The sequence below is a fragment of the Rhinopithecus bieti genome, unplaced genomic scaffold, assembly GCF_001698545.2.
Source record: "Rhinopithecus bieti isolate Rb0 unplaced genomic scaffold, ASM169854v2 scaffold_68178, whole genome shotgun sequence".
In the NCBI taxonomy this organism is placed as follows: domain Eukaryota; kingdom Metazoa; phylum Chordata; class Mammalia; order Primates; family Cercopithecidae; genus Rhinopithecus; species Rhinopithecus bieti.
The window spans coordinates 503,612-524,667 of NW_016825878.1; the positions used below are offsets into that span (position 1 = coordinate 503,612).

The following is a 21,056-nucleotide window of genomic DNA, read 5'->3' on the forward strand; positions in this document are numbered from 1 at the left end:
GACAGAATGAGACTCTGTCAATAAATAAATAAATAAATAAAAAATAAATAAAAAGGCTGGTGGCCAAAGTTGTGCAATATTTACGGTAGTGAAATAGAATGAAAACTGTCAAAAACAGGTTGATTTTGTACATCATAAAATTGGGGGGTATAAATCATTTTCATACCAGAGAAGAAACTATTTTAAAATTCTATAAATTACAAAAAAAGAAGCAACAAGTTTTATCACAATTTAACTGTTTTTTATCTCCTAATTTAACTATCTTCATTTAACTTCACCATCTTCTTTCTCATCTACTTTTTCCATAATTCCTATAAAAAACACTTAAATTGAGAATGGTTTCTCTTCTATACCACCAATCTCCTGATGCAAAGTAAACAAAGACTACCCCCAAGAAAAGGTCTAGAACAGGAAATAGCACACATGCACTCTTATGCTAAATTATAAAGGGGCAAATGTTACAAGAGACTTTCAACTGTAATTTTATTTTCTATGAATTTGAATGTATTTACATAGTTTGTGTTTTCTGTCAAACTAGCAAAGGAACAAAGAGAAAGATACTGAAGACTGTTCTTCATCTGGTAAGGCAAACATGGCTATTCTAAAAGTTACTCTGATAAGGGCTAGGAAAGCACAAAATCAAAACTCCTAAATCTCATTTACACCATAGATTCAACCTTATTTTCCCAGTAAACATTCTAAGAAAGCTGTTGGAAAACTGTGTCTCCTGGGAGTGACACATTTTTTTTTACATTTTATTCTAATGGACCGAAATACCAAGTAACACAAATATCAGTATCAGGAAATCAGAGAAACAAATCTGGATGATTAACAAATTACTAGAGAAGAATACTGTTTCATATTTTTCTGTATCCTCAAATAGATGTTTCTTCTTCCTAGCAACTAGCCATTAAAGGCTTCATTACCACTGCTTATCTAAAGAAGCAGCTCTTTGATTTATGAAGAGCTGTTAACTGGGAATTAACTTACTAAATGGTGAAGAGGTCCAGATTTGCCACCCCAAAATATTCCACTTTGGCGGTTTACGTTTTTTTAGGTTTAAGTTTTTTTGTTGTTGTTGTTTTGTTTGTTTTGTGAAACGGAGTCTTGCTCTGCCGCACAGGCTGAAATGCAAGTGCGGTGGCATGATTTCAGCTCACTGCGACCTCTGCCTCCCGGGTTCAAGCAATTCTCCCACCTCAGCCTTGTGAGTAGCTGGGAATACAGGTGTGCACCAGCACATCCAGCTAATTTTTTTATTTTTAGTACAGACAGGGTTTCACCATGTTGGCCATGGTTGGTCTTGAACTCCTGACCTCTGGTGATCCACCTGCCTCGGCCTTCCAAAGTGCTGAGATTACAGGTGTGAACAACCGCACCTGGCCAGCATTAAGTATTATTTTAGACTGAGGAAAATGAAAAATCAACAGATGCAAGAAGAGTTCTCTGCCCTCCCCTTTTCTCCCTAAAAGCAGAGTATTAATTTCCCATGGGAAGGTGTCCCTCTGTCCTGTACCAGTTCAGAGGTAAGTGACTCATTACTTGAGACAGTCGACACCAGATTGTTTATGCATACAGGTCTGTATAAACCAACCTTGTTAAAATTTCCCTTATCTGTCCCCTTATTATTTTCTGAACACTTCCCCACAATTTTGTATTCCACAAAGTCCAAACCTTTCCTTTGTTAAAATGGTATGTAAGTCCCCCAACCCCCCCAACCTTGACCACTTGAGTTTTATAACACTTTTCTGTCAACTCCCAAACATATAAAATACTAACAAAAATTGTGCGCCATTTCTCCAATTAATTTCTAAATCCCCAGGTACTAAAGAGGACGTAAGTTGTTTTTCCTAACAATGATAAAGAACTGTACTGTATTTATTTCTTAAAATGTTACAAATTTCTAGTTTCATCATCCTGTAATCTTTCAACTAAACTAATCAAGGCTCACACTGAAAATTGTTCTATAAAAATACCCAGGTTCAAGCAAAAAGTGAACCTAGAAGAATAAACTTTAATGTCTTTCTCCAAAATTGTATATGAGGCTTCTATAGTGGTAACACCAAATGTTTTAAAGGACTGCATGACCTTTGGCAAAGAAACAAGATATAATGAAAAAATAATTAAGTTTAAAGACACATCAGTTAAGATGCAAATAAAGTTTCTCCATTACCTTTTACCTATGAGAGATGTTCCAAAAATAGAGGTTTCACAAACTTGACACAAATTTCATTTTATACAAACCTAGCCACTAAAATCTTAAAACAGATTCAAACATTACTATATTCCACAGCTAAGGCACTGGGGACCAAAGCATTTTACGTATCTTCTTTCCTACAGACCCTAAGAACACACACAGCCTTTCTGCCATCTTTCTAATTAAATAGCATACAGAGTTTGCAAAGTGAGGTGTTTATTAAGTTATCACCCACCCACCCACCCAATCGCCCTGCTGTTTCCAACTACTAGTCTGCAAGAATCAGAATTCTTGACCTCTTGATACTATGGACATTTCACAGGCTCACTGTATAACTGTAACTGACATACAGAATCACATTTTCAAATTAATGTTCATCAAAACAACTTTGTGTTCACTGTGTTTGACTCATAGGAAATAAGTGCTATTAAAGTTGAAGGTTCCCATTAGTCTAATAAAATCCCACTTATCTGTTTCAATCCTGAGGAGCTAAGATTGTATTTGTTTAAAAAGAAGAGAATCCTATGCCATTAAAATAAACTTTGGAAATCACATTATTTTGATAGATAAGGATCAAAACTAGCTTTAAAATTCTCAGCAAGCAGAGACACAAGATAAACCTAGCTAAAACACTCATATATTAATAAAAATGATTTTAAGATCCTAGCCATAAGGCGTGCTGGGGCATGGCAGGAGCCTTATCATGCAAGGCACTACCTTGTAAATCAACATCTCTTTGGGCCCCCTGGAATTTATATTTGTTTTTTTCTTTTTTCCCCTTTTGTCAAAGCTTCTGGTTAGCAGTTGATGAGATCAGTACAAGACCCACCTCAAATAACTCAAAGAAAGAGTGAAATACTCATTACCTGAAGTCTTCTACTAACTACTACTCTAGCCATTCTTTTAGAAGGAAAAATAACAGTGAAAGAACTATCTACCCTGGTGTTTCAAAAACCTAATTACTATCAGATCAGTAAAAACACAGCCTAGTGACTTAAACTCAACATCTCTAGTTCTGAACCCCAGGAATTAATTCAGAGACCAATGCTGAGGAGGGGAGAGCACTTTAAACTTAAACTTTCCAAGGAATTAAGTACTGCAATTGTTAACACCTCTTTCATAACCCCCTAAATCTAGAATTCAGGTAAACTTGGAAATCCCTGGTTCAATCTCCCTGTGTAATGTTCAAGACATGGATAACTCCTAGCTGACATTCCAGGTCACCCCTACAGATTCTGATTCAGTAGGCCTGGACAGGGCCCAGGACCATGCATTTCTGGCACTCATTACAAGTGATTCCAATGCAGGAATCCTAATGACCATACTTCAAGAGACACAGTCTGATTCCCAAAACTTTTTGGGCTTCAAAATCACCTAGGAAACTCTCTGACAACAGATTCTAAAACTCCCTTAGGTGAGGATGTAGAGCCAAATTTGGGAACCACCAGGCTAGAATATCAACTTCACAACCATTGACTATGTTTCTAGAGAAGGACAGATGTTCTTGTTCATTTGGTGTATTCGTCAGTCTTTGTCAAAAACCTTCCACTCCCCTTCCAGAGAAGACACACTCACCAGAAGACGCCCTCTGGATAACTGTAAAAATTACCTATCTCTCTATAAATTCATCAGCTGGCCCTGTGCTTAATCTTTAAAGAGTGAGGTGAGGTCTTGCCTCCAACAAGAGGCAAAGAGGAAACATCCAGGTAAAGAATAAGATAATCAGAATTCTGGTCCCTACTCTACCGCTTAGTAGCTGTGTGGCCTTGGACTAGTCATTTCACAAACCTAGGCCTCTCGTCACCTATGATGTTTGGTGGAAAGAAGGGAGAGGGTTGGTTAAGGTCACCTCTAGGGCTTTTCTGACTGTAACGCTTTATTATTCATTCCTTGCATCACAAAATCCATTTTGCTCATCTAGAATGCAACATCAGCAGGTGTCAAGGACTCCGAAGTCCATTTAAGAACGCAAAGGGATGGACCAAAGTCAGCTAAGCTGTACAAGCAGCAGAAGCTTCTCATGATGAATGCCTATAGATAGGAAACAGGCTGAAGCATACAGCTGGGCAGAAGCCCAAAGAGACGGACCTGACAAGAAACATAATAAATAGAACTTAGTCTAGAGAGATTATTGTATTTGCTACTGAAGACATTTCTTAATGTACTTCCGTAATCCTCACTCGATCAAAATAGTGACATTAATTTGCTAACACTGACAGTCTAAAAATTATACACTCTCTTCAAGGACTTAAGAGGCACACACTTTCCTAACTAGATATTTTTGTTCCTCAGATACACTTTCCTAATTCAGCATGAAGATTTAAGAAAAGGGAAAAGGAAACATTTCAAATCTTCCTGCAGAGTGACTCCAGAGTTTTCCTGTAACCCAATTAATGCTCATGCTCCTACAAAATCAGAATACAGAAATGGGTCCCAACTGCTCCCCAGGAGGCAGAATAAGCTGGATAATTAGAGAAGGACCAAAGAACTCTGGTCTGTACCTAAAATGCTTACTGAGAAACTGCACAAGATGGGTAGTGCTACACATCACAGGGCAGCGTCCAAAGCTCCACAATTCTTTCAAAACCTTGCTAAGGATACATTAATACTACTTCTTAGGAAGTGTGCCTACTTTTCAAAGTACAACCATTCAGAACCCAATTTTAGATACTACCATTTTCTAGACTATTTTACTCAATATAAATATTTAGTGAGAAATTCAGAAAAAAAAAAAAATCCTAAAGCAGTTTATGCTTAAGCTAAACGAGTGAGATCCTTCTAAAAGCCATTTTAACCCATTTTACAAATAAGATGTCAGTAGTCCAAATCAAACCAAGATTACCAGAAGTTGAGGTGCCTAGTGTTCAGATTTACCTACTCCACTTTTGAATTTATTATCATGTATGTTTCTTTTAGGAAACATGCTCATATGTTATTGATGTGAACAGGTTAAACTGGTCTGATAACCAGTTAATAACAAATGATTTCAAAAGCCTTTATAGCACCATGTTCAGTGGAATCTACTGGCAGGGAGATGTACTTACCCTTCCAACAGCCCCCAAATAGGTTATATGATCAAATAAGACTGGGGACTATAAATCAAACAGATTTTCTTTACTGCTGTATTTTTCATAGTTCTTAATACAGTGATTATCGAGTATGGATCTTAAAGAACTACGGAGTGCAGCACTTCCTAAACTTGTCTGTCAATACAATACTTAAGAAATAATTAGGCCGGGCGCGGTGGCTCAAGCCTGTAATCCCAGCACTTTGGGAGGCCGAGACGGGCGGATCACGAGGTCAGGAGATCGAGACCACCCTGGCTATCACGGTGAAACCCCCGTCTCTACTAAAAAATACAAAAAACTAGCCCAGCGAGGTGGCGGGCGCCTGTAGTCCCAGCTACTCGGGAGGCTGAGGCAGGAGAATGGCATAAACCCGGGAGGCGGAGCTTGCAGTGAGCTGAGATCCGGCCACTGCACTCCAGCCCGGGCAAAAGAGCGAGACTCCGTCTCAAAAAAAAAAAGAAAAAAAGAAATAATTACTACTATCTCACAAATCGAAGGTTGAAAAACATCTTTCAATTTTATATACTATTGTGGGAAGGCAATTAATACACTAAATACACTATGAAAAATGGTATGAAAGTTCCTCAAAAAATTAAAAACAGAACTACCATATGATCCAGCAACCCCACTACTGCATGTTAACCCAAAAGAAATGAAATCAGTTTGTCAAAGAGATGCATTTTTGTTGCAGCAATGTTTACAATAGCCAAAATATGGACTCAACCCAAATGTCCATCAACCAACAAATGGATAAAGAAAATATGCTCTATATACACAATGAAATACTATTCAGTCACAAAAAAGAATGAAATTATGTCATTTCCAGAAACATGGGTGAAGTTAGAGGACACTATGTTAAGTGAGGTGAGACAGCCAAATACCACATGATCTCATAGGTGGAACAGAAACATGCTGATCTCACGGGAGCAGAGAGAGAACAGTGGGTACCAGAGGGTGGAGAAGAGAGGAGGAAGGAAGGAGGGGGCTAGATGGTTAATGGGTACAGGGTCACTGTTAGAAGAAATAAGTTCTGGTGTGCTATTCCACAGAAGGGTGACTATAGTTAGCAATATTGTATAGCATACTTCAAAACAGCTGGAAGAGAGGATTTTTGAGCACTCTCAAAGAAATTATGAATGTTTGAGATTTGGAAATGCTAAATACCCTGCTTGATCATTACACAATGTATATAGCATCAAAACATCTCACTGTACTCCACAATTTGTTCAATTATGCGTTAACTATATAAAAAATATATACTATATATAATATGTAGTGTATGCACGTGCATATATCATATATATTATAGTGTGTATATACATATATGTATATATGTATATGTATGTATAGATATGTATATATACACACACATATATAAAAATGTTACATCTTTATAAACATCTTTCAGTACTCATGCCCACTGTGGAATTTCTTGGGGACTCGACTTGCTTACCAAATATTTTTAATAGAAATTTTACCACAGTGGACACCTCCATTACAGCCTTCCCCTCGAGCCACTGAAAAGACAATAGGCAGGGGTCAGAGGTGAAGGAAATGAACAAGAAATATTTACACAATTTTTTAGTATCTAGCCATGTATTAAAGAATGCCCATGTGTTGTGCTTCTATTACCACTGTCTACCACACTAAAGCTAGAGAGGCAAAGGAGATGAAGATAAAGAACTCAAATTTATCCCATTTTGTCACATAACAGCTCTAAAGATTTACAAAAGAATAAGATTAACTCATGATTGACTAGAGGTTAGATGTGAGAATCTGTAAGATGTCTCCTGCGGCAAGTGCCTAATATGAAAGACGTATGATTTTTTAATATTTTCATCTTATAAAATGATAAAATGTATCATAACAGTTTCATAACAAAATATGACTTTCGTGCTCTATTCATTCATCTTTCTTTTTAATGGTTAGGGGAACTCTACTAAGCAATCATAAATCACATGACTTGTGTCACAGTCCTCAAGTCATTTATCATATTTTATCTTTCATATTAAAAAGGTTGCAAAATCCACATGTAAGGGATGTTGTTTTACTTTACCAAAAAAAAAAAAAGATAAAATTCAACATCAGGACAGAGACATAAGAGCAGCCTTTTGTTCTTCACCTTTTCAACTTATTAAAACTCTATTAAATTTCACATATGACTATCACACTCATTTTGGAAAAGAAACTCAAAAATCTTATCCATCTGATTATCAGACGGATGATCTTATGTTCAGGAACGTAAGAACCACCTTCCTAATATCATAGTGAACATTTAAGCAACATAATTAAAATAGAATGGCCATTTGATATGGATCAATGACAATCAGTTTGTACTTAGTTTTTAACTTGATTTCAGTAAGTTCTCTCTGTGAACCTCAATCTGTAGCTTGAGGAAGTACGATTATGAGGCCAAGCCCAGGGGCTGGCTCTAGAACTCACCTGTAGAGCTAATAGAGAATGAGCCCTAATGAGTAGCAGAATAGCTCAAAGTCCCATGTATGAAAAAGTCAAAAGTGAACTTAGAAATGGCCCAGTGTGAGCCCCTTTTTCTCTGCCTTTTACCTAATTTTGCCAATGGAAACCAGAAGTCTAGAGCTGACTTGTCCAAGGTCACATGACTAGGTGAGAGTTCAGACTCCTGGTCTCATTCTTCACACTGTCTTTAAGTATCTTTTACTCATTTCAAATATTCCATTTTATATTTTTGGTTATAAGCTTTGTAAAGCAATTTGGTATACACCATCAATCAAATTTAATTAACATGAAAATCCTCGGGGTTTGTCTACCTTCATATATTTTAGTGTTTAACTTCATATATATGTCTAACTTCATATATTTTTAGTGTTTGAAAACAACTCCTGCAGGAAGCATTAACCTTTCTATCCCAAGCACATGCTCCTTAAATTAGGTTCTGGCTTACTCTAAAAATTTAGTCAAATCTTAAAAAATACTAAGAAGATTGTCAACTACCTAATATTCAAAATGTACTATAATTAAGGCCTTATCTTTCTGACAATAAGGACAATCATATACCATGTCATCCTTTCCTTGTTAAGGAACAGAAAATAAGATCTCATTACACTCGGTATTGTATCAGTGAAAATGTTTATACACTGACAATGTGAACATTACCATTTATTTTATCATATATAAGCAAAAGGATTATACTAACATAAGGAAAAGACACTTCAAGATTTTTTTCCCCTCTCCCAAACACATATTGTATCTCACTGTTGAAATGCTAAATTAAATACACTCTGGATACTAAAAGATAAAGGTTAACATGACACTTGCTATCCCAGATATACATACTTTTAGAACATTTTCCAAAGATACTGTCCAGATCAGAGTACATTAAAGTCCAGTTAAAATATATACTATACCAAAAATAGTTTATGCTTCAAAAGAAAATTTTAAACTAAGTTTCATATTGCTGATGTAATAACAGAAAGAAAATCTAGATACGTAAAATCGCAGCATGAATTATTTACAAGCAGTAATCTTATTTTCTCATATCTTGAGACACGATCCTTTAAATATGAGTCATCTACATAAAACTGCTTACCTGTTATTTTGTCTCTTACAAGCTTACAGGACTCTATCTCACCAATGCTCCCAAAGAGACTCTTTAGTTCCTCCTGTGTCATGTTCTGAGGAAGGTAGTTGACTATTAAGTTGGTCTTGCTGTCCTCTGTGTTCCCAGAGTCAACTGGTGACGAGCAGTTGTTGTTTATGGTAGTTGGACCATTGGCTGTGTTATTGCAAGTTGGCCCATTAGACAGTTGTGTTTCCATGGCAGCAATTACCTGCTAAAAACAGAGAAAATAAGAAATGTCAGAATTCATATTTCACAACCTATTAGAGACTCCATCCAAGAATTTAAACACTTGTCACTAAACACAGTTGTTCTACTGAAATTACAACAATGCTTCAACAAAAAGTATTAACACCTACACTAATTTTTACTTCCTATTAACCTATTCATCTTAAGGTTACAACTATATTTCCACATACATATTCCATACATGCACATAAGCACAATTTAAATCTTAAACATTTCTAGAATCACATTCTACGTCTATTCACATATCCTTACTCACCTGCAGTGTCCACAGATGAGAAAATTAAGTATCAAAGGGCACAGAATTGAACTCTAACTAAAAATCATACTAGAAAATAAAAGTGCTTAACATGCTACAACAACGAACAAAAAAATGACCTACCTAACTCTGAAGAGATTTTCAGTTAGCCTAAGTGATTCAATATGCTAAAACTGACAGATATCCATTAACTTAAAAATCAAAGAGCAAGAGTACTTTTAAAAATATAAATTTGTCAACATGTACTGTTTTGGTTACATATTGAAAATGTTTTTGATGGACAATATCATCTACCACTGGTAAGAAAAAAATAGATGCTATGTTTTAGGGAGTGGAAAGGAACTGTAAGGTAACTTGGGAATGAAGCTATGAATACTTTGTCTACCTGGTAGAATCTAATAGGACACTCTCGTCAACCTTGGCAGCTAAAAATCAACAAGGCAACTGATCTACAGCATCGAAATAAAATCCCCAAACACTTCGATATGGTGTTTTCCTTGACTCTGCTTTTAATGAGAAAAAAGAAAACCTATCCAGTCAATGAAAACAACAATGTAAATATATCAACTTTTGCAAACAGACCAGCCCAAGGAATTCTCATTTGAGCACATAAGCCTGTTGAAAATGCAAGTAATAGGGTATCTATAAATTCCAAACACCAGATAAAGAACAGAATTGGGGAAAATGGCCTCAAACCGTTCAGGCTACTCTAAAAATCACTTATTAAGCAGTTTTAAATCTAGTTTCCTAAAACCAATCCTATGCCAAAGAGTCACAAACCACAGCCCCATATTTTACAAAAGCATTTTCCAGTAACTACCTAACTTTGGACGGCCAAGACTGTGGTGGAATCTAAAAATCAAAGCATCACTGAAAGGATCATCCTTCATATTGCATACATCTCTCACCTCCACAAAGAACTACTTCTCAAAACTGACAATTCTGAATTGACGGGATGCTAGCTTTAGGGAAGTTTTAACACAGAAAAGGCAAAGAACTTGAGGCAAAGAAAAAAAGCAAAGTAAAGGGAAAGAGGGTTACAAGGAAAGAGAAAAAACTGTCTTTTAAAACGCATATTGCCTAAGAAAAACAAAAAGGCACATTAGCAGATAAACATATAGGAAGAAATCTCTACTGCCAGATGTTAACAAAAGAAGGCAGTGTAGGACAGATTGAGACTGGTCAGACTGGACAAGAATCAGTGCTGTCATAAAAAAAAAAAAAACAAAAAACAAAAAACAAACAAACAAAAAAAAACAGGAGGCAAAATCCAGAACAGCTTTTGAAATATCCAACAACCTGTAACCCCTCCATGACTTCATTTCCTTGTCAAAGAAGTGGGTATTTATTCTATAAGCTGCAAGCTGTTTCTCTTGGGTATGTAAGCTTTCTCAGGGAATACTTAAAGGGATGAGGGAAAATAAACCTTTGAAATCTGTATTTAAAAATCTTAAGTCAAGATATGGGTTTTATTATAACTAACAAATCTATTTGAATTTGAAAAGGGAAGTTTCAGATTTCCTAATTAAACATAACTGTTCTGGTTTGTAGAATATTAGCTATGGGTCACTCTTTTCACAGCAAAATTCTTCTGGGGTTAACCCTTGCCCAGCAGTTATGGAAACAATGAGCTACAAGATTCAAGTGGCCAAAGACACATAAATCACTATTGAAAAGTTTGGATAGGTGTAGAAATTATGAGAGCCCCAAATGGGAGATTCGGACTAAAGCTCATTGGGATAGCATTTGAAATACAAAGTGTTCATTGACTGAAATTAGCAAGATTTAGAAAGGACAACAAACACTCCTCACTTAATTGCACATTTATTTCCATGTTCAGGTGGCAAGAATGAGCTCCTAAGCCAACATTCAAGTGAACAGCTGCAGTAGGCTGTGTGCGCTGAAAATTACAGCATCTCTCTGCTATAGGACCATCTGCTCAGAATAAAATGATACTAATGTGCTATATTTTACAAATAATGCATATTCCATTGATAGGCTCAACACAACTGTTCACAGAATGCAAACTCTTTCAACAGTTACTGGGCAAATAATTTTCAGCTAGATTTACAATTTCAACTTTTTTTTTCTGGAGCATCAAGAATTTTAAATAACTTCAAAATTTAGTAACCAAAAAAATACATAGTAAACAGAATGTATAGAATTACGGTAACTTAGTATTCAGACCATACCAAAACTTTTTTTGTTTTTTTAAAAAAGCTTGTCACTCTTTTGAGTCTGCGCTAAATCCTAATTTAGATTATAAAAAAATTACATACGAGAGCATGGTTCTGATGCTACGTATACCACTATAGTTAAAATTGCAATGTGCTTTAAGTCCTAAAGATGGCCATACCACAATAGGTTAAACGTAAGAATAATTAGTACGCCAAATGAAAGATTCAAGTGTTTGGTATGGCCTCAGCACTCCTGCAACATGCTAAAAAAAAAGTAGCCTACAGAATTTAAGAAAAATCCCACAGACCCCGGTCCAAGGCTCTGCTGCCCACGAACCACTTCTAAGCAGAGAAGCCACATCACACAGTCTGACTGCCATGTTAGTTTGGAGTTGCCGTCTGCAATATGGACACAAAAAGTACCGTATGTTAGATGAGCAAGATAATGCAACAAATCAGTTTGTACAAAATTTACAGTGATTGTATTGATATTCCCAGCACGTCCATGCAGTGTGGCTTAATTGAAATTGAGGCAATTCCAATCTAATCTTTCCAAATTCATTTCAACATGTAGTTTTCTTGCACAAATATAAGCATTTTAATTAAGAGCCTGATTTTAAAACAATATTAACTAGTTATCTTGGCATCTATTCTAAAGAACTAATTTAAACCACACCTCAAAAATTTAAAAAATAAAGTAAAATAAAGCAAAATACTGCAGGCTATCTTATCTCTTAAGGATGTGGGAGAAGGGAGGAAATGTGAATGAAATTTTATAGTGGGAAAAAGTGATCATGCAATTCCTAAGTGATTGCTTTGCATAAAAGCACTGTTTCCCCAAAATATCAGAAGGACATTAAGAGAAGCTATATTTGCCCACACTGTTACATTATACTACAAATGATCCTTAGTCCTGGGACTTAAAATTAAAAGTGAATCGAAACCCTGTGAGGTTATTTTGCCACTACAGTCAAACGGTTTCTAACAGTTTCACTGAGAATTGTTCAGATATACTAAGAGGCAGTAAACCAGCATCTTTCAATTGAAATAATTGGACCGATAAATAGGATTGTTTGTAGTAATGCTTGCATAGGATGTCAGCTTTGTCCCTGAACAAAATCAAGTGAACATTTTTTAATATGTAAATTGTAAACCCAGCACGATGTGAAATTAGTGCTGCTATGAGGCCTCCGGTATAGTTAATGGGCCATTTACCATTTATTGCAACTTGCCCAAATACCAAACAGAGCCATGATATTGGCACAAAAGCCAAAGTTTACTTTTTTTTTGCCATATATGCAGATGCTTCAAATCATCAACATAATAATCAGAAAACTTAGTTTCTAAAAATAGACAGTGAATAACAGAAGAGGTCCGAAAATGTCTTTTACTTATTTATAATTATAAAAATTTTATCCTGAGAGGCAATCCTGGCTGTAAGTGATTTACTCTTGATATTAGCAATGCTGCCAGTAACAATGGATTCCACTTTCTGGCATCTACCAAAAGTGGTTAACATACTTTTTTTTTTTTTTTTTTTTTTTTAGGATGCCATGAAAACGTTAATTTACTCTTCTTCCGTTCTCCCACTGTAACAAGATAATTCAGTCTGATCCTATGTTCTTTATTTTCAAAAAACTACTTATAGTTGAACTGAACCTGTGAAAAAGTGCTTTACACCCACGTAAGACTTTTTATAAGAACCCAACTGTAGTTAGACTACATGAGCAGGACCACACCCAGCAGGGTAAAGCAGGCATAAACGTATGTCCTGAATACCCTCAGGAGTTCAATCTAGACATTCCTCAATACATAAAACAGATTTTAATTTAACTGCCTTAGTCCCTTCTATTCCATAGGAGGAGGACACTAATGAGCTAATCTGTTGACACCCCTCTTTCTGAAAGCCCCAGGGAGGTGAACAATCACTTTATTGCACCAACTAGATAGGAAGGCTGTGTATGGAAAATGATTCTACTGCACTTTTACATTTCAAGCACCCCAGACAGTCTCTCCGCTTGAGGCAGACACATACCTTTATGAGAAGTTATAAATAAGTTGCTCACATGGCCCTTACCTTTATGCTGGCCAACAATTCAGTTACTAAAAATGTAAAGCTACTTCCCCTTCACTTAAGGACAGGCAATTCTGCTCTACTCAATCTACCACAGACAACTGGGCTGTGCACTATTTATAGATTCCATTGGCTCTGAAACTCTTTGGAAAGAAAAAAAGGCCATATTCCAGTGAAACAGAGCCATTAATTTTAAGGCTTAAAAAAAATAATGTTTCAATATATATTCTCCTCTTAATTTAGACATCACTTGTGCCAATTCAGACTGCTTTTCCTCCTGTTATTATCCAAGTAATAATTTATGAAAAGGCACTTTAGCATAGATGAATCCAGAATATTCTAAACTTTGACTGGGCTCCAAGGTAAAATGGTTGTTACTTTGGTGAAAGCGTAGGTTTTATTAGGAAATAGAAGATGGTCTCTACTTTTAGGCACACAAGTACTTCCAAAAAGCCATAAAGACTTTTAAACTTTTTATTTAAATGGTTCTCTATGAATATTAACATCTACTGTTTTCACAATAGTGGAATTTAGAAAATAAATGCTTTAGTTCTCGTATCTGGGAAGAGTTAAGAATCTGAGAAGTCAAACTGATCCAATAGTTTCCTGGTCACATGAGAGAAAAGTAGTCTATATTTTCTAATCTTACAATTAAAAAATTCTGCAAACTAAGGTAATCAGTTTCTTCACTATTTTCAAACCTCTTGCAGACAGTCACCAAACCAGATAGTTAATTAAAAGCATCTTAAATAGGCCGGGCTTGGTAGCTCAGGTCTGTAATCCCAGAACTTTGGGAGACTGAGACAGGCGGACCACCTGAGGTCAGAAGTTCAAGACCAGCCTGGGCAACATGGTGAAACCCCGCCTCTACTAAAACTACAAAGTATTAGCCAGGTGTGGTCTGTAGTCCCAGCTACTCAGGAGGCTGAGGCAGGAGAATGGCTTGAACCTGGGATGTGGAGGTTGAAGTGAGCCAAGACCATACTACTTCACTCCAGCCTGGGTGACAGCAAGAAACTCTGTCTCCAAAATAAATAAATAAATGTATCTTAACTATATTCTGAGAATTTTTATGAAGTTCACTCAGTATAATGTTGCAAGGAGGGAAAAAGGTTCCATAGCCTAGAAACCACCTGATTTAGGGGACAGACTTCTGTGGGTTAAAGTCATAGCAGGGCTGCTGAAAGGGCCAATACAACGACCCCTGGTGAGGCTGGTCCTGTTGCTCCAGGCATGGTCACCATCCTGACCTGGGCTCTCATCTTCTTCTGGACCACCCAATTAAAGCCTCCAAAACGTCCCTCTCTCCTCATCCTAATCTACCCTAACACTGTTACTGTTCCCAGGAAGACTTTCTAAATCCTTCCACAGCTCCCTGCTGCCTATCAAATTAAGTGTAAATCACTAGGTATCAACAGAGATCCTGTACAACCACTTTTACCAATCCACTTATTCAAGCACCTTAAGATCTGAACTACTCCTTGTCCCTCAAACAGTCCAATACCGTCACTCTTCTAGCTTTGTTTATGCAGTCCCATCTCCCTTATTCAAGGCTCCATCCAAACCCACCCCACCTCCATTTCAGGAGTTTGTACAAACTAAGCATTTAAAAAGGAAAGGGCAAGAACAGTTTCTTAAAAATTGGAGAATGAAAGAGCAAATCCCCTCTCCCTAAATGTGTACAAACTTGGTAACTTTTTTTTTTTTTACTTTTTACAAATAAATTTAAACTACAAATTAGAAGCACAAATAATCATGAGTGACTCTAACTTGTTTTTCTATCCCACCAAGTATTTCAAACCAGAATTATGAAAGCGTATTTTCAAGTTTTGGCACACTCCATCAGCCACCCTCACCCACTGAAATTTAAATTCCTGTTATATGGCGAAACAAAGGAAACCATTTACCTTTGTGAACAGTTGTGTACTTTTATTTCAACAATCTATCACTCCAACTACAAAACCCTGGAAGACAAGACAAATCCAAGCCTCTGGCCAGCAGGGTTATAGATACGGGCATGTGGAATTTGGGTCCAATTTCAGGAAAATAGCAAAACCAAAGGTAAATGCAGGAAAATTAAACAGATCTTGAAGAAGACATTTAGAAACACATCATGATTAAGTAGTGGATCACAAGTGATCTTGATAGTAACTAGAAAAGTTTAGGCAAATAGAAACAATAACATCTCTGAAAAGAATCATGGCTAGCATTTAGAAGCACATCATGATTAAATCATGGATCACAAGTAATCTTGATACTAACTAGAAAACTTTAGGTAAATAGAAACGATAACGTCTCTGAAAAGAAATGTCATGGCTAGCAGCAAAGACAAGCATCTCTCTCAAGGCTGGAAAGGCCCAGCTTGAATAGAGTGAACTTGGTCTCTACACTTATTTGCAACTAGAAGGTATGAATACCCTGAGTATTCAAACACAGCACACCAGCACAGAATCAGCTCAGTGCAAAGGCCTTCCTTCTGACCACGACAAATCTCTCCCTAAATGCCAAGTTACACACGAACAGAAGACATTTGTCTCTAAAGTTTTAGAGCGAAACCTGACAAAAAAAAAAAAAAAAAAAAATTCCCAGGCAGCACAACTTTTACCACACCATCCTTTGGGGAACTTGCAGCAGGGACAAAAGCACTCAAAATAATTGGTGAAATAAGTAATACGAGCTTATAGATGACAGCTGGATAGGCAGTCAATGGGGTCATCTGCCTGAGACACAGCATTCCTACAGCAAATGCTTTATCTTTCCCATTCAAATCACTAAGTGGTATTTTCAGGATATGTTTCTGGCTTCACTTAATTAAGCAAGAGAATAGCCAACCAAGTGCTAAAATCACAAGGCTAACTATGTCAGTTACAGGAATAAGCCATTAGTTTGTTTTCTTTAACTCTCTTTGCTTTGTGGTTCCTAAAATAAAGGTTTGTAGCTTTAAATGTCAAAGGATTTCTTCAATCTAAAATCCCTATCAATTCTCCAGACCACCCACATACCAAGTTAGCTGTCTCACTAGTTCTACGAATTCCTCAAACCCACATTTTTGGCCTTGGGGCTAACAAGGGCCCAAGAACTTGCAGAGACAATGCACTGAACAGCTGCAGGCTGTCATAAGGAGAATGTTCTTTGGCAGCAAACACTAACACTTTTCTGTCTCTTGGCCCTTTATGACTTCTACAGATGAAGTACAGAGTCTCCTTCATGCCAGTCTTTCTGAGGTTTTGTAGTCTGAGAGCTGCCAGGTTTAAAAGCTTTGAGGTTAGAGAGGTAAGATAATGAGTTTAGGGTCCCAAGTCCTTCTCTTCAGTCTAGGTCCATATAGGTACCCAGGCTGAGCAATGGGAAAGTAAAGATCTGGCAAAAAAGATCTGCTTAAGTTTCATGTTTTGTTCATTCATGCATTCAACGAACATCTCCATGCAGCTCCCTCAAATTCAGGACAGTCCTGAGGTACAGCAATGAAGAAGTATCTTGGAGTGCTGATTTGCTGTGGATGGTGTGTGCAGAACATATACAAGTATGAACATATAGAAGAAAACAGTATATTAGCAATAAATAAGTGTGCTTTGGAATACATATGGAGAAGAATAAGGGGGGGTTGAAAATGTGAAAATGAAGATGGGTAGTTTCCAGCATTAAACAAGCAGGCCTCAATGAAGAGGGTGAGCTTTGAACCAAAGTTTGAAGGAGATATGGGCTGGCTGCTGTGATAGGTAGAATAATCCCCTTCCCCTCAATGTCTACATCCTACTCCCAGAAGTGTGAATATGTTATGTTACATTACAAGCGGGAATTAAGATTGTAGAATTAAGGCTGCTAATCAGCTCACCTTGAGAAGAGGATTATCCTTGGTTACTGAAGTAGGCCTAATGTAATTACAAGGTTCCTTATAAGTGAAAGAGGAAGGTGAGACAGTGTCAGAGTGATGAAGCATGAGAAGAATCGAAAGGACATTGCTGGCTTTAAATGGGGCCACCAGCCAAGGAACACAGGCAGCCTCTAGGAGCTGCAAAAGGCAAGGAAACAATCTCTTATAAAGACTCTGCAAGGAATGCAGCCCTGCTAATACTTTCATCTTAGCCACTGAGAACCACTTTGAACTTCTGATGTTCTTTGGAATTGTAAGATAATAAGTCTTGTGTTGTTTTAAGCCAATAAATTTAAAGTAATTTGTTATAGGTCTAAGAGGAAATAAAGACAGCCCCCATGGAGATATCTAGAAGAAAAGATTCTAGGCAGAGACCTGCCAGTGCAAAGCTTGTCTGTTGTGCAGAATGACAAGGAGATAACAGGGAGAGTAGGAGGAGATGAGTCTAAGAGCTAATGAGGCCAGAACACATAGGGTCTTGAAGGCCACCATAACAAAAAAGGAAACTATAAAAGGTTTTGAGCAAAAGGGTAGCATGTGGCTACTGTGAAAATAAATTGTGTGTGGGTGTGCAGGAAGACTCAGTGAGTTTGGAAACAGACCAGTTAAGAAGCAACTACAGCAATTCAGGTGCAGGATGACAGTGACTCCCACCAGGGTGAAGTTGGGGAGAAGTCATCAGATTCTGGATATACCCAGAAGATAACACATTACTAATGTGCTGCATTTTAATTACATCAGTACACTGTTTAAATCCATTGTCAAGAAACTGGTTTAGATTCTAACTGCTCACATTCCTACAAACCACCAAAACATTTACTATGCTCTGGACACTAAGAACACATGATGAATAAGCAAAGGAAGGTATTTTATGGACAGTTGTGCCTTAAAAGAAAAAAAAAAAAAAAAAGGAGATATCTATATCTATATAGAGGAAACCCAACATACAAAAATTTGGAGTTTGTAAATATTAAATCAGAAGTTATTCACTTCATGGTTGGATATTCACTATTCACTTTGTATTTGCTACTAAAAGAATCCACAGCCAGCTTCTTAAAAGAATCAACTGATTCACTGAGGAGCAAATATAAAGTCAAAAATCAGTAGCTTAAAAAATGCAACTACTCAACATAGTACGTCAGAAAATTGATTTGTAATCTATTTGAGCCCCCTTAAAACTTTGAGAATTCAAAATAAAATATCTCAAAGCTCCCCACACTGAAAAGTTTTAAAAAAAAGTGAAGATGAGATTAAGTCACATTTTGTGAAACGGGAGTAAACTTTAAAATCTGTATTTTTCAACAGGGTCATTTACATACTTCTACAATAGTAAAGGTTAAGCCATGGGTTAACTCAATCTTGGTTACAGGCTGGAATACACTAAAACATTACCTTCTGGTGATGAATCATTCCAACCTCAGTAGACCTAATTAATTTCCATGCCATTATTTGGCTATAGAATCTAAAAAGGGATATGAGTATAATAAGAATAAAATCAACTACTCCCTCAGTTTTGTAGCAGAGGTTTTGTTTGGTATAGGCAGATAAATCTGAATTGCTAAATTAAGGCAGTTAACATAGTAATCAACACAGAAACTGGATTAACTTCACATTCTTCTACAAAAGTTACAGCTATCGGGAACCCCCTCAGGGTAGTACAAATGGTGAAAGGCTGATTGGAAATCCTCAAATTAATTCCAGTAATTGAATGTTTTCATTAGGTAGGTTAAAAACACAGCTCCTCTGTTGGATACAGACACTAAAATACTGTCATGTACAAACTCCAAAGCAGAAAGAATGACTCATCTTAAAGCAAATATAAAAGACAAGGAAGGTTTATGGATACAAATAATGTTTTTTTAACTCACAAATGTTAGAAAGTGCCACAATACTCCTCCTGGCCACTTAGGTTAACATTTTATTTTTCACTGTTATTTAGCAGGACTTATGAGATAGAAAACCAAATGCTATACTGTTTAACCTCAAGCAGCTTACACAAGAAAAAAAAAAGCATCTAAAATGTCAACTAACAAGACTACTGTCCTTAGTAATGTCAGGAGGCTACAAATATTTCTACAGAACTTCAGAGAAACTGAAAATAAAGGGATGCCATCCCAGGGCATATAAATATCTTATAATTCATTGATGTATTGTGGAAAGCAAAACAAGGAGTCTAAACCCTGATCAATACAGACAGCTTCCTTCTGCTCTGAACTGTAGATCATCTCAATTACTGGTATTCACCTATGAAATGTATTTTTCTTTACTGTTGATGTGTAACATCCTGAGATTCCCAAGACATGTATACTTGTGATTTAGAGACGTAACTATGATTTATTTACTATGGAAATTTGAGGCATCTTATAAAACAAAATTCACACACTAAGATAGTAACTTTATTTTCTTTGGTCCACCTCTCTTGCTCCCCAAAGACAGCTTTCTTTAAAACAGACATCCCAGCTAGAACAAAAAACACCTAGGTACATCTGTGACTTTTTATGGTAATTAAGTTTCTAGTTATTCACTACATTTCAAGAAAAAAAAGTTGGGGAGGAGGAGAATTTACATTCAATGCAAGTGTTATTTTTATTCAGTGATTCCAAAGTGAGGAAAAGGTTGATAAGGGAGAGTAGTATCTCAGGGAAATTTCTTGTTAATCTGCTACATAAGAACGTATTTAAGAGTTAATAACGTTTTTCAAAAAAGTTAATGCTATACACTATAGAACAGGTAAGGCCCTTCTTATCCTCAGACCTTATCCACTTACGTCCACAGCAGGCACATACACCCAATCTCGAATAACCTCCTAACAGAGAAAGGGGTCAATATGCTTAGATTGATGACCTCTCACCATCTCACCCAGAAAAGTGCTTCCTCTCACTCCTACTTTCGTCAGACTTCCCACTTGCAAGTTATCTTAGTATCATTCAAGTGAAGCACATTTGAAACAAACATTTAAGGGTTTCAAAAAGTACGTGGGGCAAGTACCCCCATGTTAGAGATGAAAAATGAATCAAGTGTATGAGCATATATGTATATAACCTGTATATACATATACATACATATTCCCAAGTGTTGATGAGAAACATCTATCCCCCATAGGCTGAAGAGGAGAAGGGAGCACATACGCAATTACAGGCTACATTTTTAACAGGTAATTATTCTTAAGACTCAAACCACAAAGGCATTAGCCTTTGAATTATTTCCACTCTGGGAAGGAAAAGAGCAGGTAAAGGGGTCTGTTCTCTTTAAAAGCTTTAATTACATACACATATTTTGTCTGATAATGTCAAAGCACTTTACAAACTCTAAGGTGCCAAGTGAATAGAGGGTATTATCATTATTGCTGGACAACGAAGATGTCTCTTAAAACGTTAGTATAGAAAATTTGCTTATCTGGGCCTGGTGCAGGGGCTCACACCTGCAATCCCAGCACTTTGGGAGGCCGAGGCGGGCAGATCTCGAGGTCAGGAGATCGATACCATCCTGGCTAACATGGTGAAACCCCATCTCTACTAAAAAAACAAAAAATTAGCCGGGCTTGGTGGTGGTCACCTGTAGTC

The 21,056-nt window shown here is 36.8% G+C and overlaps 1 protein-coding gene across 4 annotated transcripts in view; it reads right to left on the minus strand.

The window, feature by feature from the left end:
* ELAVL2 (ELAV like RNA binding protein 2) overlaps positions 1 to 21,056 on the minus strand; it is a 163,725-nt gene that overhangs the window by 63,866 nt on the left and 78,803 nt on the right. For 2 of the 4 annotated variants that reach the window (XM_017863220.1, XM_017863219.1), the window contains exons 2-3: positions 11,854 to 11,944; positions 8,834 to 9,077 (exon numbers count right to left, since the gene is read on the minus strand). In XM_017863220.1, coding sequence (XP_017718709.1) covers positions 8,834 to 9,077; positions 11,854 to 11,925 — 316 coding nt within the window. In that variant the 5' untranslated portion in view covers positions 11,926 to 11,944. Of the gene's footprint in view, positions 1 to 8,833; positions 9,078 to 11,828; positions 11,945 to 21,056 lie in introns of all 4 variants that reach the window. The other 2 variants (XM_017863218.1, XM_017863221.1) reach the window with 2 other exon arrangements.